General features: G+C 46.0%; 1 protein-coding gene across 1 annotated transcript in view; it reads left to right on the top strand.

Annotated features, from left to right (window-relative positions):
• Positions 1-15,545, top strand: part of mettl27 (methyltransferase like 27) — a 64,232-nt gene extending 48,687 nt beyond the window's left edge. The window contains exon 6 of the mRNA XM_073053625.1: positions 15,475-15,545. Within this exon, the coding sequence (XP_072909726.1) occupies positions 15,475-15,527 (53 nt within the window). The 3' untranslated portion in view covers positions 15,528-15,545. The remainder of the gene's footprint in view (positions 1-15,474) is intronic.
• Positions 15,546-16,469: the final 924 nt, after the last annotated feature.

Here is a 16,469-nt window from a genome sequence, read left to right as displayed (position 1 = left end):
GTCTACATTGAACAATGAGATGGGCTTCAAATTCCTAATGTACTGAGGCTATGATGTCCTTCCTCACAGAGTCTTACATGCTGCCAGCCAGAAACCATAATGTTGTACGCTTTAAGGAGGTCTGGGCCCACCCCGTTCCCCAGAGCCGAGTTTAGCATGGCCAGTAAACAGTCATGTCCTGGAGATTTTTTTTGAATCTAAGGAATGGATGGAGCCAGTCAGTTCCTCCAGAGTCAGTGGCTGGTCCAGACTCTCCCACTTGCTGTTGTCTAATAGCTTTGTGATGGAGTTCTGGGAGGCTGTGCTCCCTGTGGATTTCAGTCTGAAAAATCATCATAGAAGGAACTCCAGGTCCTGAATACACCCATCTGCAAGGATGTTACTGAACTATCTCATTCCTTGAAGCTGTAGATCACAGAACTCCCCCTATGAAGCATTGGAAGAAAAAGCATGAGCACATCTCATCCTGCTCCAGGTTGTGGACCCTAGATCAGAAGATTATCCTAAAAAGGATTCAGCTGGGAAGAGCTGGGCCTGCTGGCTCTTCACCCCTTGTAACTCCTTCCACACACCCATCCTTCTCGACTGCAGAAGAAGTTGCTGCTACTCTGTCTGGAGTCGACACAGTAACCTCTCTCACTGCCTTGCTTTCTGAACCTTTTAGTGGATGAGGAACCTCTTCCCATCAGCGCACAGGGGAATCAAAAAGGGTTTTCAAGGCTCTCCAAGTTGCATAATTCCTCCTTAGTTCCTCATTGTTCTTTGGGCCATTCGCCTTGATATTCAATTTCTACATCCCCATGCCTGCCTTCTGGTCCTCCTGTCACCTACAGGAGAAGCAGTTGTCGGAGAACCACCTTTTCATCTTGGATGTGATCCTGGAACTGTTGGAGTCTGTGATTTTTATGTTCGGAGATCGTTTGGGTGTTCCAACGCTCTGCAGTCTCTGAGAGGATTCTGGGAGACAGAGGCATCGAGCGCAAACTTCATAATGAGAAAACTGTTGTTCGACTCCATTTCACCTGTTAAGCTTCCATTGTTCACTGATTAGGGAGAGATTGAAACTGAGGCAAGTGTGGAGGGTAAGCACCGGCTGACAGTCTCTTGATAGCTATAGAGAGGGAAAGGCCCGGAGGGTGTTGCCCAGGTTTTCTGCAATTTGGATGTGGACTTGGACTATAGATTTTTCAAAGTTTTAGTTTTTTTTAAACTGCGTGTTTTTTGCCTGATCTTTCTTGTTTTTTGTCCAGGAGGATGGGTTTGGGCATCAATGTCCCTGTTCCATTTTCTTCATTTTATTGTGCGGGAGGAGGGATTTGAGAGTCAATGTGCCTGGTCCATTTTTGTTTTTTTTTGTGTGGGGTAGGGGGATTTGGGGGTTGATGACTGTGCTGCCTTTCTTTTCATTCTTGGTTTCATGGCTACCTGGAGAAGAAAAATTTCAAGTTGTATACTTTGATAATATATTAGATCCTTTAGAAGAACACCAGTATGTGATGCTTTGTGAGTTGACTTCCTGGATGGTACCAGCCAGTGATACGCAGCTCTGAAAACACATCAACAATCACCATTAGCTAAAAGAGTCGCATGACAAGTGATGCCCTGCAGCCCAGCCCATCAAACACATAGTTTACAGTCATATAAAATACGTAATTCTAGATATAGCCAAGCTTTCTGAAAGTTCCATGGAATAAGAATGCCTTACAGTCATGTAAATGAGGAACCTATCATTCTCTGTATAAATATGGTGATTGTTTAAGGTAACTCATGCAGTACTAATAGACAACATTTATTTATTTTACACAATGAACATAGTGGTTTCAAAGCCAATCATTGCTTGCAAGAACAAAGCACTCAGTGGAAGTCCTTTGCACCTGGCTCATTTATATCAATGGTTCCTTGTTAACAATATACTGTCTGTGCCTTTGTCCCTAACTGCTCTCTTATATTGTTTTTTTCTTCCATCTTTGGCAATCTATAACAGAGACAAGTATAATAAAATTGCATTCAAGTTCAAATTCAGTTTGAATTGAGTTTATTACTTACATCCTTCATGTATATGAGGAGTTGTTGTGATGGAAAATAACTGGTTCTTTGAGTCTCAACAGTAGAGGCCTGGACACACACAGTTTTAATAATAAGGAATTTATTTACAAGGGGAAGGCGGGTCAACACAAGCAACTACAATACACAGGAAGCGGTGTGATGACAGGGTACGGTTACACAAACAAAGAACAAGGGAAAAGCACTACAACAGCTATCCCCCTTGACCTTAGATAGCTACGGCTCCCTTACCAGGACAAACGATAGACCTTCCCAAGCATAAATCAATGCACTTACCTCCAATGTGGTGGTCTGTAAGAGAGGGCAAGCCAAGGCCAAATCTCACCTTTTAAAGCATGGGGCTGGGTGAGATAATCCAGTTAAGGTGACCAATAATTTAGGTGTGCATTGATTAGTTGGGAGGGACCAAATGTTGATTGGCGTGTAGTGTGTCCTCCGACCAGCCAGGTGGCAGTGAGTCTGTCACGTGGCCGGTATCTCTGGATACACTCCGCCCCTTGGAAGACGCGCCACATAGCCAACACACATAAGAGGGTGAAACAAAATCGCATATACCAGAAATAACCAATTTTGAGCAGCTAAGTAAATGCAGAGACACTCTTAATCAGCTGGCATGCGCAACATAGTATAGAAATGGCCATAATTACAAGAATGAGTGCGATGAACCAGTGAATGACAGTTGCCCACCACCCCCCTAGGGACCCAAACGGCCACCAATTGCCCCATGAGGTGTTGTGCTGGAGGAGCTGGTCCCTTGATTTTTTGAATTTTAGCCACTGAGTCCCGAATGTGAGCGGCCAAGTGAGTGATGTTGCTGGACTCATCAGGGATAAAGGTACAGCATTCCTTACCAACCACTGCACACGTTCCACCATCAGCAGCGAGTAGGTAGTCCAGTGCCATTCGGTTCTGCAGGGCGACCATCCTGACAGCTGTTAGTTCTGCCGCCGTTCGGGTGAGGGCATCCTCCGTGTGTTGCAGTGCCACTGCCGTCTCGTTGGCCAGAGTCTCGAGCACACTGGTCATCTCGATCACCTCCCGGCACAGCTGGGCTGTACCATAACTGGGAAAGACTATCATCCAGAACTTCTCTGCCTCTGTAATGGCCCTCTTGTCCCGGTGGCCGCTGTACGCTGGGTGCTCCCCAAGGTCATTCAGGGGGTGGATGAAGGGCACCACATATGCTGGAAAGCAGCAGCCGTACCAGCTCGTGGGGAGCCACGGGTAGGCACGGTGGCCGCAGGACCAGTGGGTCCCGTTCAGGGTCCAGGGAGCTCCCAGCTGAGCGGCATCGTCGGCAGTGGTCACTGGGGCACCCGGGTACCAGTTTCGCTGACAGTTGCTGTGACCAACGGAAACGTTAGAAGTGTGCGCATTGCGGAGTCTGCACCAACATTCGTTAGGTATACTCACTGGCTGTGGAATAACTCTGAGGGTGGGGTCTCGGGTGGAGGTCAAATTGTAGGGAGGGAAATACCAGTTCCTGAAGCACCCACCCCATCGGGGGTCAAGGGAAGAGATATTGTGTAGTGGGGAGGAGAGTGGTGGGGGACTGCCAGCAGCCCCCCCCCCCAAACAGATATACCAAAACCAGCAGGAGCAAGCGCCATCCACCTCTGTGTGTTTCCCTTTCCCCAATGTACTGTGACGGGTATATGTGGCCTCAGGTCCCCCGGGCGGGAAAGGGCCAGAGAGCAAATGCGCCAGGGTCCCTGGCCTTCATTCTATGGGAGGGGGGAAGAGGGCTGCCACGCCGGGGGTGAGGCACTTTGCTGGTGGAGGTGGGACATTTCCTGCCTGACGAGCTGTCTGAGTTCTGCTTCGAGGGCCTTCGAGACAGTTTCAGGCAGGGGAGGCACGGAGGGTGGCTCGGTGTGGGTGGTCTTTTTATAAGTAGTCTTCCCCCTGCAATGCTCCTTCCACAGGGCATATAGGTTGGGGGTGGGGATGCCATCTATCTGGTTACGATCCACCCCTGCACGCATCAGGTCCGTGTACAGCTGCCTGCGTGTATATCTGAGAGGGATACCGCTAGTTGATGCCATGAGGGGCAGGATTACCGACTTCAGATCGGGGCGTGCAGTAGTGACCAAGTATCCCGCTAGGGCACTGGTCACTTGTGTGTTTTCAAGGAAGTTACGGTCGCAGGCACCTTGATAGATGCCGTTGACCGGTGCCCATTCCCTGATAACCCGGGTGCCCTCACTGACCGTACCCCATTGCGGGCGCCCGTGTAGATCCCACTCCAGAAGTGTGGGATAGCGAGCTCGTACCGCGGTCACTACCCGATCCCACAGGGTTGTGCCGTCGCGGATTTCTGCTTGTGGCGCCCGCAGCGCATTGTTTATGCTCTGCTGGTCAGAGGCTTCCCAGGGCGCTTGCCTCCTGATGAGAGAGGCTGAGGTTGGGTCCCCCCTCGTCTCACAGCCGGAGCAGCCAGGCGGTGAGGTGCTCGCCTGGTCGTTGGCGGTACCGATCCGCCAACTGGGTCAGCTCCTTGGGGGAGAAGTCTCGGGTCTCCGTGGTCTCGGAGTGACTAGGGGAAGGTCCGGCCATCTCCCCCTCATTCCCTTCCTCCCTGCGGTGAACCTGGGACCGTGTGGTGAGGGGTCGGGCATGTTGGAGCTCGGGTGAGAAGTCCCGGGTCTCCGGGGTCTCGGAGTGACTAGGGGAAAGTCCGGCCGTCTCCCCCTCATTCCCTTCCTCCCTGCGGTGAACCTGGGACCGTGTGGTGAGGGGTCGGGCATGTTGGAGCTCGGGTGAGAAGGGGGAAGGGTGGTTGTGGGACCTTGGTTCCTCGGGCACCCCCTCATCGTCACTATCCAGCCAGATGTCCCCATCCCCCAGCCATGCGTCCAGCTTGTCGCCACACTGGACTAAGGCTCGAATCTTTAATGGGTCCGGCTACCAGCCAGACCGACGGGCTGCCCTGGCCTGCTGAAGTTTTATGAGGCGACAGGCAAGTTCAGTTCCCTTAACTTCAAAGTCATTGGCTCGGGCCTGGGCAGCCTGTGCTGCTTCCTTCAGCGTGCAACAACGCTGACTGAGGTCTTCAATTTCCCTGTCCTTCTGACCACACAAGTGCTGCAGGTGATCAGTAATTCTAACCTGGCGTCTCAGCAGGGACGCAAACAACCAGAAGGCACCCCTTTGACTCCCCTTGGCTTTGGGGAACCCTGATTCCTTCAGGAGGGAGACCACATGATGGCCCAGCTTCTCTCCACGGGGCTCTAACTGCTCAGACCAGTCCACTGGTTTTCCGTGGTCTGCCAGCATGCTGGCCAGACTCTCAAATCCCTCCCTTTCATCAGCCCACCCGGGGATCTTATCCCGGGTGCCTGCACTGGCTTTCTTCCCCTTATTCCAGAACATTATCCCCTGTGCCTGTGTCCAGCCAAAACCTATGAGACCCTGCTCTGCAGCGCCAAATGTTGTGATGGAAAATAACTGGTTCTTTGAGTCTCAACAGTAGAGGCCTGGACACACACAGTTTTAATAATAAGGAATTTATTTACAAGGGGAAGTCGGGTCAACACAAGCAACTACAATACACAGGAAGCGGTGTGGGGACAGGGTACGGTTACACAAACAAAGAACAAGGGAAAAGCACAATGACAGCTATCCCCCTTGAACTTGGATAGCTGCGGCTCCCTTACCAGGACAAACGATAAACCTTCCCAAACATAAATCAGTGCACTTACCTTCAATGAGGTGGTCGGTAAGGGAGACCGAGCTAAGGCCAAGTCTCACCTTTTAAAGCATGGGGCTGGGCGAGATAATCCAATTAAGGTGACCAATAATTTAGGTGTGCATTGATTGGGAGGGACCAAATGTTGATTGGCATGTGGTGTGTCCTCCGACCAGCCAGGTGGCAGTGAGTCTGTCACGTGGCTGGTATCTCTGGATACAGGAGTAAAAATCTTTACATCTCTGTCTAAATGTGCAATGTGCAATTTATAGTGATTTATAATAAATAGTAGGTACAACAGGACAGTCAATATAACAGGGAAATACAAGTGTGTCAGCATGAATTAATCAGTTTGATGGCCTGGTGGAAGGAGCTGTCCCCCTGGTGCTCCTGGCGTTTATGCTGCAATACGGTTTCCTGGATGGTAGCAGCTGGAACAGTTTGCGGCTGGGGTGACTTGGGTCCCCAATGATTCTTCAGGCCCTTTTTACACACCTGTCTTTGTAAATATCCTGAATAGTGGGAAGTTCACGTCCACAGATACGCTGGGCTGTCCTCACTACTCTCATCAGAGCCCTGCGATTGAGGGAAGTACAGTTCCCACACCAGGCAGTGATGTAGCCAGTCAGGATGCTCCCAATTGTTTATTGTTATTCAACTGTACACGCTTATACTGCCAAATGAAACCAAGTTCCACCAGACCAAGGAGAACAACAAAGTACACATAACTCACACACAACATAAGTAAAATTACCAAAAATAAATTAACAAATAACAAGGTGCATTAATTACACAGGTTAAAATGTCAACAGTATAATGCCACTGGTGCTTCATACGTAATGAGACCTGGGAGGTGGCAGGGAGTTTAGTAGTCTTGGGCCAGGAGAAGAAGCTGTTTCCCACCCTAACAGTGCTTGTCTGAATGCTATGGTACCTCATGCTGATGGTAGGGGAAAAAAGAAATTGTTGGACAGATGAGAAGGATCATTGGCACCATGGTGGCTTAGAGTTAGTGTGATGCTATTACACTTAAGAGCACTGGACATCAGAATTCAATTCTGGGAACCATCGTAAGTAGGTTTCTATGTTCTTTCCCATGTGCACGTGGGGTTCCTCCCACAGTTCAAAGACATGCTGGCTAGTAGGTTAATTGGTTGTTTTAAATTGTCTTCTTATTCAGCTAAGGTTAAATTGGCGGGTTCTAGGTGACACGGAATATCGAAAGCACTGCATATTATAATTTTTCCTCAAATTCTTTTTCGAATAGATACATTATAAACAGAATCAAAATCAGAGTCAGGTTTATTATCACCGCTATACATCAGGAGAATTGTTAACTTAGGGGCAGCAGTACAATGCAATACATGATAATATAGAAAATCAATCAATTAATTACAGTAAGTAAATATATATATGTAACATGTGCATAATGTCCAATTCAAACCTAAAGTATTAAAGCAAAGATAGCATCATTTTAATACCGTTTTTCCAGAAAATTGCAAAATGCTTTTTAGCCAATTAAGAACTTACTGTGCTCTCGCAATTGTAATATACACTCAGTGGCCACTTTATTAGGTACACCTGTATACCTGTTTGTTAATGCACGTATCTAATCAACCAAATATATAGCAGCCATGCATAAAAGATCAACTCAATGCAGACAGAGTCAAGAAGTTCATTTTTGATTCAGACCAAACATCAGAATGGGGAAGAAGTGTGATCTAAGTGACTTTGACTGTGGAATGATTGTTGGTGCCAGACAGGGTGGTATTAGTATCTCAGAAACTGCAGATTTCCTGGGATTTTCACACACAACAATCTCTAGCATTCACAAGAGTTTACAGAGAATGGAGCGGAAAACTGAAAACATCCAGTTAGCAGCAATTTTGTGAATGAAACTCTTGTTAATGAGAGAGATCAGAGGAGAATGGCGTGATTGATTCAAGTTGACAGGAAGGCAACAGTAACTCAAATACTCACGCGTCACTACAGTGGTGTGCAGAAGAGCATCTCTGAATGCACAAAGTTAAAACTTGAAGTGGATAGGCTACAAAGTTGAAAGCCACACTGGGTTCCACTCCTGTACCTAATAAAGTGGCTACTAAGTGTAGGAAATACACCAACATGGAGCAAATTCTCTCGGCTAGCACTGTGGTAAGAAAAGGAAATGTTACTGCATAAAATGAGGTTGGCTGCCTAGGTTTCTTCACAGTTATTTTGTGTATAAGCAGTGTATATTTCTGACATTTTAATTAATGTATTGAACCAGTAACTCCAAGGTCTGACCATTAATCTAGAGATGTAAGCTAACATTACGCACAGGGCAGTCATGGAATTTTAATTCATCTGATAATCAGGTTTTGCTTTTAAAACAAAATATGTCATTAATTTTGATGACCATGTGTCACAAACCTCTAAAATTACCAGATGAAGGAAATTTACCATGTTTTCCTGATTTGAAATCACAAAGAGACCTTCTGAAAATAGTTCACCAATCAAATAGAGCAAACCTCAAAGCAGAGAAAGAATAAAACTGGACAAACTATCTGACATTGAATCAATTCATATGCAGGAAAGACATTTTCAGCCCAGTTGACTCTGGCAAAGTCCTGTCGATGGACATGAAGTGGTATAGCATGGAAACAGGCCCTTAGGCCCACCAAGTCTAATTCAACCATAAAAAGCCTCATTTGCACTAATCCTACCTTAGACTATTTTTATTCTCCCCAAGATTCTTGGCAATTGATAACCTGGTACTTGAGAAGAAGTGGAATACGAAGGATTGTGCTCAAAGTACGTGGCCAGTCAGTCAACAGAGTTTTACCAAGAGGTATTTCTCACAGGTCGGCAGCGGTTACTTAAAATGGGAGCTTCAAGAGCATTAGTCCGTCGTTAATAGCCTATCAGTGGCTATAACTGGAGCACCAGTCGTGAGTTAAATAGCAGGGAAGGTTCAGGCATAAAAGGGAGACACTGCCTAGCGGAGTGGTCATCAACGGAGTAACTTGAGGCAGCACGGTAGAGCTTTGGCTCATTCAGGCTTCGGCGATAACAGGTCGAAGTGAGGTAAGTTACCTGTGAGGAATAGAAACAGGAAGTACGTCTGTGAGACCTATGTTCTGTACTGGGAGATTCCCAGCCACCCGGATTGCCACATCTGCACCAGCTGCATCGAGCTGCAGCTCCTTAGGGACTGCGTTAGGGATGCAGCTCGATGACCTTCATCTGGTCAGGGAAAGTGAGGAGGTGATAGAGAGGAGCAATAGGCAAGTAGTCACACCGGAGCCTTGGGAGACAGCTAAATGGGTAACAGTCAGGAGAGGGAAGGGCAAGAGTCAGATACTAGAGAGCACCCCTGAGGCTGTCCCCCTTAACAATAAGTACTCCTGTTTGAGTACTGTTGGGGGGGGGGGGGGGCTTACCTGGGGGAAGCAACAGTGGCCGCGCCTCTGGCACAGAGTCTAACCCTGTGGCTCAGAAGGGTAGGGGAAGGATGAAGGCAGCAGTAATAGGGGACTCTATAGTTAGGGGATCAGACAGGCGATTCTGTGGACACAGGAAAGAAACGTGGATGGTAGTTTGCCTCCCAGGTACCAGGGTCCGGGATGTTTCTGATTGTGTCCACGATATCCTGAAGTGGGAAGTTGAACAGCCAAAGGTCATGGTGCATATTGGTACCAACAACATAGGTAGGAAAAGGGAGGAGGTCCTGAAAACAGACTACAGGCAGTTAGGAAGGAAGTTGAGAAACATGACCTCAAAGGTATTAATTTTAGGATTACTGCCTGTGCCATGTGACAGTGAGTATAGGAATAGAGTGAGGTGGAGGATAAATGCGTGGCTGAAGGATTGGAGCAGGGGTCAGGGATTCAGATTTCTGGATCATTGGGACTTCTTCTGGGGCAGGTGTGACCTGTACAAAAAGGAAGGGTTGCACTTGAATCAGAGGGGGACCAATATCCTGGCAGGGAGGTTTGCTAAGACTATTGGGGAGAGTTTAAACTAGAATTGCTGGGCTGTGGGAACTGAACTGAAGAGACGGAGGAAGGGGTGGTTGGCTCACAAATAGAGAAAGCTGAGAGACAGTGCGAGAGGGAGGATAGGCAGGTGATAGAGAAGGGATGCGCTCAGACTGATGGTTTGAGATGTGTCTATTTTAATGCAACAAGCATCATGAACAAAGCGGATGAGCTTAGAGCCTAGATCAGTACTTGGAGCTATGATGTTGTGGACATTACAGAGATTTGGATGGCTCAGGGGCAGGAATAATTACCTAGCATGCCAGGCTTTAGAGTTTCAGAAAGGACAGGAAGGGAGGCAAAGAGGTGGAGGCATGGCACTGCTAATCAGAGATAATGTCATGGCTACAGAAAAGGAGGAAGTTATGGAGGGATTGTCTACTGAGTCCCTGTGTGTGAAAGTTAGAAACAGGAAGGGGTCAATAACTCTACTGGGTGTTTTTTATAGACCATGCAATAGTAACAGGGACATCAAGGAGCAGATAGGGAGACAGATTCTGAAAAGGTGTAATAATAACAGGGTTGTCGTGGTGGGAGATTTTAATTGCCCAAGTATTGATTGGCATCTCCCTACAGCAAGGGGTTTAGAAGGGGTGGAGTTTATTAGGTGTGTTCAGGAAGGCTTCCTGACACAATATATAGATAAGCCTACAAGAGGAGAGGTTGTTCTTGATCTGGTGTTGGGAAATGAACCTGTTCAGGTGTCAGATCTCTCAGTGGGAGAGCACTTTGGAGATAGAGATCACAATTCTGTCTCCTTTACCATAGCATTGGAGAGGGATAGGAACAGACAAGTTAGGAAAGTGTTTAATTGGAGTAAGGGGAAATATGAAGCTATCAGGCAGGAAGTTGGAAGCATAAATTGAGAACAGATGTTCTCAGGGAAATGTAGGCAGAAATGTGGCAAATGTTCAGGGGATATTTGTGTGGATTTCTGCATAGGTATGTACCAATGAGACAGGGAAAGGATGGTAGGCTACAGGAAATGTGGTATACAAAGGCTTTTGTAAGTCTAGTCAAGAAGAAAAGAAAAGCTTACGAAAGGTTCAGAAAACTAGATCTAGAAGATTATAAGGCTAGCAAGAAGGAGTTTAAGAATGAAATTAGGAGAGCCAGAAGGGGCCATGAGAAGGCCTTGGCGAGCAGGATTAAAGAAAACCCCAAGGCATTTCTACAAGCATGTGAAGAGCAAGAGGATAAGGCATGAGAAAATAGGACCAATCAAGTGTGACAGTGGAAAAGTGTGTATGGAACCGGAGCAGATAGCTGAGATATTTAATGAATATTTTGTTTCAGTATTCACCATGGAAAGGGATCTTGGTGATTACAGTGGATTGAAAAGCTTAAGCATATGGACATTAAGAAAGAGGATGTGCTGGAGTTTTTGGAAAGCATCAAGTTCGATAAGTCTCCAGAACTGGATGAGATGTACCGCAGGTTACTGTGGGAGGCGAGGGAGGAGATTGCTGAGCCTCTGGCAATGATCCTTGCATCATCATTGGGGACAGGGGAGGTTCCAGAGGATTGGAGGTTTGCAGATATTGTTGAAAGGGAGTAGAGATAGCCCAGGAAATTATAGACCAGTGAGGCTTACTTTAGTCGTTGGTAATTTGATGGAAAAGATCTTGAGAGTCAGGATTTATGAACATTTAGAGAGCCATAATATGATTAGGATTAGTCAGCATGGCTTTGTCAAAAGGCAAGTCGTACCTTAAGAGCCTGAATGAATTTTTTGAGGATGTGACTAAACATGTTGATGAAGGTAGAGCAGTAGATGCAGCGTGAATGGATTTCAGCAAGGCATTTGATAAGGTACCCCATGCAAGGTTTATTGAAAAAGTAAGGAGACATGGGATCCAAGGGGACCTTGCTTTGTGGATCCAGAATTGGCTTACCCGCAGAAGGCAAAGAGTGGTTGTATACGGGTCATATTCTGCATGGAGGTTGGTGACCAGTGGTATGCCTCAGAGATCTGTTCTTGGACCCCCTTCTCTTTGTGATTTTTATAAATGACCTGAATGAGGAAGTGGAGGGATGGGTTAGTAAATTTGCTGATGACACAAAGGTTGGGGGTGTTGTGGCTGTGTGGAGGGCTGTCAGAGGTTACAGAAGGACATCAATAGGTTGCAAAACTGGGCTGAGAAGTGGTAGATGGAGTCAACCTAGGTAAGTGTGAGGTGGTTCATTTTGGTAGGTCAAATATGATGACAGAATATAGTATTAATGGTAAGACTCTTGGCAGTGTGGAAGATCAGAGGAATCTTAGGGTCCGAGCCCACAGGACACTCAAAGCTGCTACGCAGGTTGACTCTATGGTTAAGAAAGCTTACGGTGCATTGGCCTTCATCAACCGTTGGATTGAGTTGAAGTGCCACAAGGTAATGTTACAGCTCTATAGGACCCTGGTCAGACCCCACTTGGAGTACCGTGTTCAGTTCTGGTCACCTCACTACAGGAAGGATGTGGAAACTATAGAAAGGGTGCAGAGGAGATTTACAAGGATGTTGCCTGGACTGGAGAGCATGCCTTATGAGAATAGGTTAAGTGAACTTGGCCTTTTCTCCTTGAAGCGATGGAGGATGAGAGGTGACCTGATAGAGGTGTACGTGATGATGAGAGGCATTGATCGTGTGGATAGTCAGAGGCTTTTTCCCAGGACTAGCACGAGAGGGCACAGTTTTAAGGTGCTTGGAAAGAGTTACAGAGGAGATGTCAGGGGTAAGTTTTTTACGCAGAGAGTGGTGTGTGCGTGGAATGGGCTGCCAATGATGGTAGAGGCAGATACGATAGGATCTTTTAAGAGAATCCTGGATAGGGACATGGAGCTTAGAAAAATAGAGAGCTATGGGTAACCCTAGGTAATTTCTAAAGTAAATACATATTCGGCACAGCATTGTGGGCCGAAGGGCCTGTATTGTGCTGTAGTTTTTCTATGTTTCTATATTTCTAAGTAAATTATGCTATGGTGAAGCAGGTCCTCAGTTCAAAAGAACTCTGAAGCTTTTTGGTACAATTTCCTACATTTAAGGTGATAAATAAATGTAATGTGCACAAATGTGGAAAACCAGCCATGGTGGGACTATTAAGGTGATGTCTTTAAAATCGGAAAATAACTGCTCATTGGAACTCTAAACACTAGGCCTCTGTACCTCCCTCTGCAATTGGATCCTCAACTTCCTAACCGGAAGACCACAGTCTGTGCAGATTGGAAGTAACATATCCTCCTTGCTGACGATCAACACTGGTGCACCTCAAGGGTGTGCTTAGCCCATTACTCTGCTCTCTATATACACATGATGGTGAGGCTACGCAGAGCTCAAATACCATCTATAAACTTACTGATGATACAGCCATTGTGTGTAGAGTCTCAGACAGAGACAAAAGGGTGTACCGGAACGAGATCTGCCAACTAGTGACTGGTGTCGCAGCAACAATCTTGCACTCAACATTAGTTAGACAAAAGAGCTGATTGTGGACTTCAGGAAGAGTAAGACGAAGGCACACACACCAATCCTCATAGAGGGACCAGAAGTGGAGAAAGTGAGCAGCTTCAAGCTCCTGGTGTCCAGATCGCTGAGGATCTAACCTGGTCCCAACACAACGACGTAGTTATAAAGGAGGCAAGACAGAGTCTATACTTCATTAGGAGTTTGAAGAGAATTGGCATGTCAACAAAAACACTCAAAAACTTCTATAGATGTACAGTGGAGAGCATTCTGACAGGCTGCGTTACTGTATGGTACGGGGGCGGGAGCTAATGCACAGGACCAAAAGAAGCTACAGAATGTCGTAAATTTAGTCGTTTCCAACTTAGGTACTTGCCTACAAAGTACCCAGGACATCTTTAGGGAGCGGTGTCTCAGGAAGGCAGCGTCCGTTATTAAGGATCTACAGTGCCCAGGGCATGCCCTTTTCTCACTGTTACCATAAGGTAGGAGGTACAGAAGCCTGAAAGCACACACTCAGTGATTCAGGAACAGCTTCTTCCCCTCTACCATCTGATTCCTAAATGGACATTGATCCAATGAACATTAACTCACTTTTTAAATATATATTATTTCTGTTTTTGCACGATTTTTAATCTATTCATTGTATGTATACTGTAATTGATTTACTTAATGTTTTCTTCTTCTTCTATATTATGTATAGCATTGAACTGCTGCTGTTGTTAACAAATTTCATGACATATACTGGTGACAATAAACCTGATTCTGATTCTGAACTGGCTAGGAATGGGATAGAACCTAACAAGAACCTCTTGAAGAACCAATGGGAAGTTAGGATGCTTGTTTTTACAAAATAAGTTACAATATTATAACCTACAATAAATTATAATATGGTTTGAAAGGTAGTTAAATAACTTTACATGGACTTTGACAAGGCCTTTGACAACATTCCACATGACACACTGCAGTGGAAGGTTAGATCACATGGAATCACAATTGGCTTGAAGGTAGAAAGCGGAGAGTGATAGTAGAAGATCGTTTCTTGCACAGGAAGTCTGTGGCCTCAACGGTCCATCCTGCTCTCATTGTTAATTCTTATCTGTATCACTAACTGGATAACAATGTATAAGGCGTGGATGGTATAAGAATGATACACAATTAGGTGATATAGTGGACAATGAAGAAGATTATCAAAAATTGCAGGGGGTCTTGATCAGATGAGTAAGAAGACCGAAGAATGGCAAATGGAGTTTAATGTGGATAAATGCAAAATGTAGCATTTTGGAAAATCAAATGTAGGTAGGATTTTCACAATGAACAGTGGAGCCTTGGGAGTATTGTAGAATAGAGGAACTATGAAATACAAGTGCGTGATTCACTGAACATGGAGTCACAGGTGGTGAAGGCAGCTTTAAGCACACTGGCCATCATATATCAGGGCATTGTGCATAAAAGTTAGGAGGTCATGGTGTGGTTGAACTCAGCTAGTCAAGCAGCCTCTGTGGAAAGAGAAAACCAGTTAACGTATTTGATCAGAGACCCTTCATCAGAACTGAAGGTTCAGCAGATGGTTCACTAGATTCCAGCACCTACAGTTTTATTTGTTTCCCCAATGATACTCGCAGGTAGGAGGAGCAACTCCACATATTCCATCTGGTTAGCCTCCAACTTGATGGAGAAAACATTGGTTTCTCTAACATATGGTAATTTTCCCTCCTCTGCCTTCCCTCTTCTTCAATACCTCAATCTGATTCCCCCTCTTACCTCTTCTCCTCACCTGCCCATCAGCTCCCTCCTCCTTCCCTTTCTTCCATGGTCCACTGTCCTTCCTCTCTTAATAAGTTCCTCTTCTCTGGCCCTTTACCTCTTCTACCCATCACCTTCCAACTTCTATACTTCATCCCCCTTCACCACCCACCTGGGTTCATCTATCACCTTCTACTTGTACTCCTTCCCCTCTCCCCACCTTCACACTCTGACCTCTTCTCCTTTCCTTTCCAGTCCTGATGAAGGGTCTCAGTCCAAAATGTTCACTGTTTATTCATTCCCACAGACGCTGCCTGGCCTGCTGAGTTCCTCCAGTATTTTGTGTGTGTTGCTCTGGATTTCCAGCATCTGCAGACTCACTTGTGTTTAAAATCTACCATTCACAGTGAGCATGTGTAGCAATGGGCAGGTGTAGCACTTCTTCTGGTTGTAATATTGATGAATATTATGATGAAATCTAACAAAGAAACATTTTCCAAATCTTTTCCAGACAAGGTTTATCCAGATGATAAAGGTTATGGATTACCACTCAATAACCAGTGATGTAAATAAGGATATAATGGATTTTTCCTAAGGATAATACACAATTTACAGTCTTTTTCTGTGTTGATAATTGTTTGCCTTTAGATCATATATGTCAAACTCAAGGCCCGCGGGCCAAATCCGGCCCGCGGTGGAATTATCTTTGGCCCGCGAGAAAATATCTAATTACTATTAAAGCTGGCCCCAGTAATCGAAGCGCCTATGGCGTATGATATGGCTAATGCTGAGTTTATTCAGGTACCAGGTTTTCAGGGTTTTTAGTGTTTATTCGGCAGTCTTCTTCATAAGAAACGGAATTTGTAAAGTGAAACACTTTGTAGTTATAGCAGAGACTGAGACACATGAGAGCAGGCTGAAAAAACGGAGGCAAAGAAAGCTGCGTTCGCACGCGTCCGACTGATCCGGCCCGCATGAAGCTGCATTTTGCTCAATCCGGCCCGTGACCTAAAATGAGTTTGACACCCCTGCTTTAGATGCTTCTGACTGGACTGCATTACCTCACACTTTCTCATATTAAACTGCTCAGTCTACCTGAGAGTGGCCTCATCATGGCAGTATAGGAGGCCAGGTCAGAATGAGAATGGGGATTGGAATTAAAATGATTAGCCCCTGGTAAGGTGCTCAACAAAGCCGTCACACAATCTACGAGTGGTTTCACCAATGTAGAGGAAGCCGTATCAAGAGCTCCGTATACTAATGATGACCCAACAGATTCGCAGGTGACATGTTGTCCCACCTGGAAGGTCTCTTTGGAACCCTGAATGGAGATGAGGGAGGAGATGAATGGGCAGGTGTAGCACTTCTTCTACTTGTAGCGCTAAGTGCCAGGACAGGGATTAGTTGGAGCAAGGGAATCAAGGAAGGAGTGATCTCGAAGGAAAGCGGAAGTGGCGGCAGGGAAGGTAAAGATGTGATTGGTGGTAGAATCCTGTTGAAGATGGT

This window comes from Hemitrygon akajei, chromosome 8, assembly GCF_048418815.1.
Source record: "Hemitrygon akajei chromosome 8, sHemAka1.3, whole genome shotgun sequence".
NCBI lineage: Eukaryota > Metazoa > Chordata > Chondrichthyes > Myliobatiformes > Dasyatidae > Hemitrygon > Hemitrygon akajei.
Note: the sequence above shows the minus strand (reverse complement) of the source record. Positions and strands in the feature narration are given on the sequence as shown.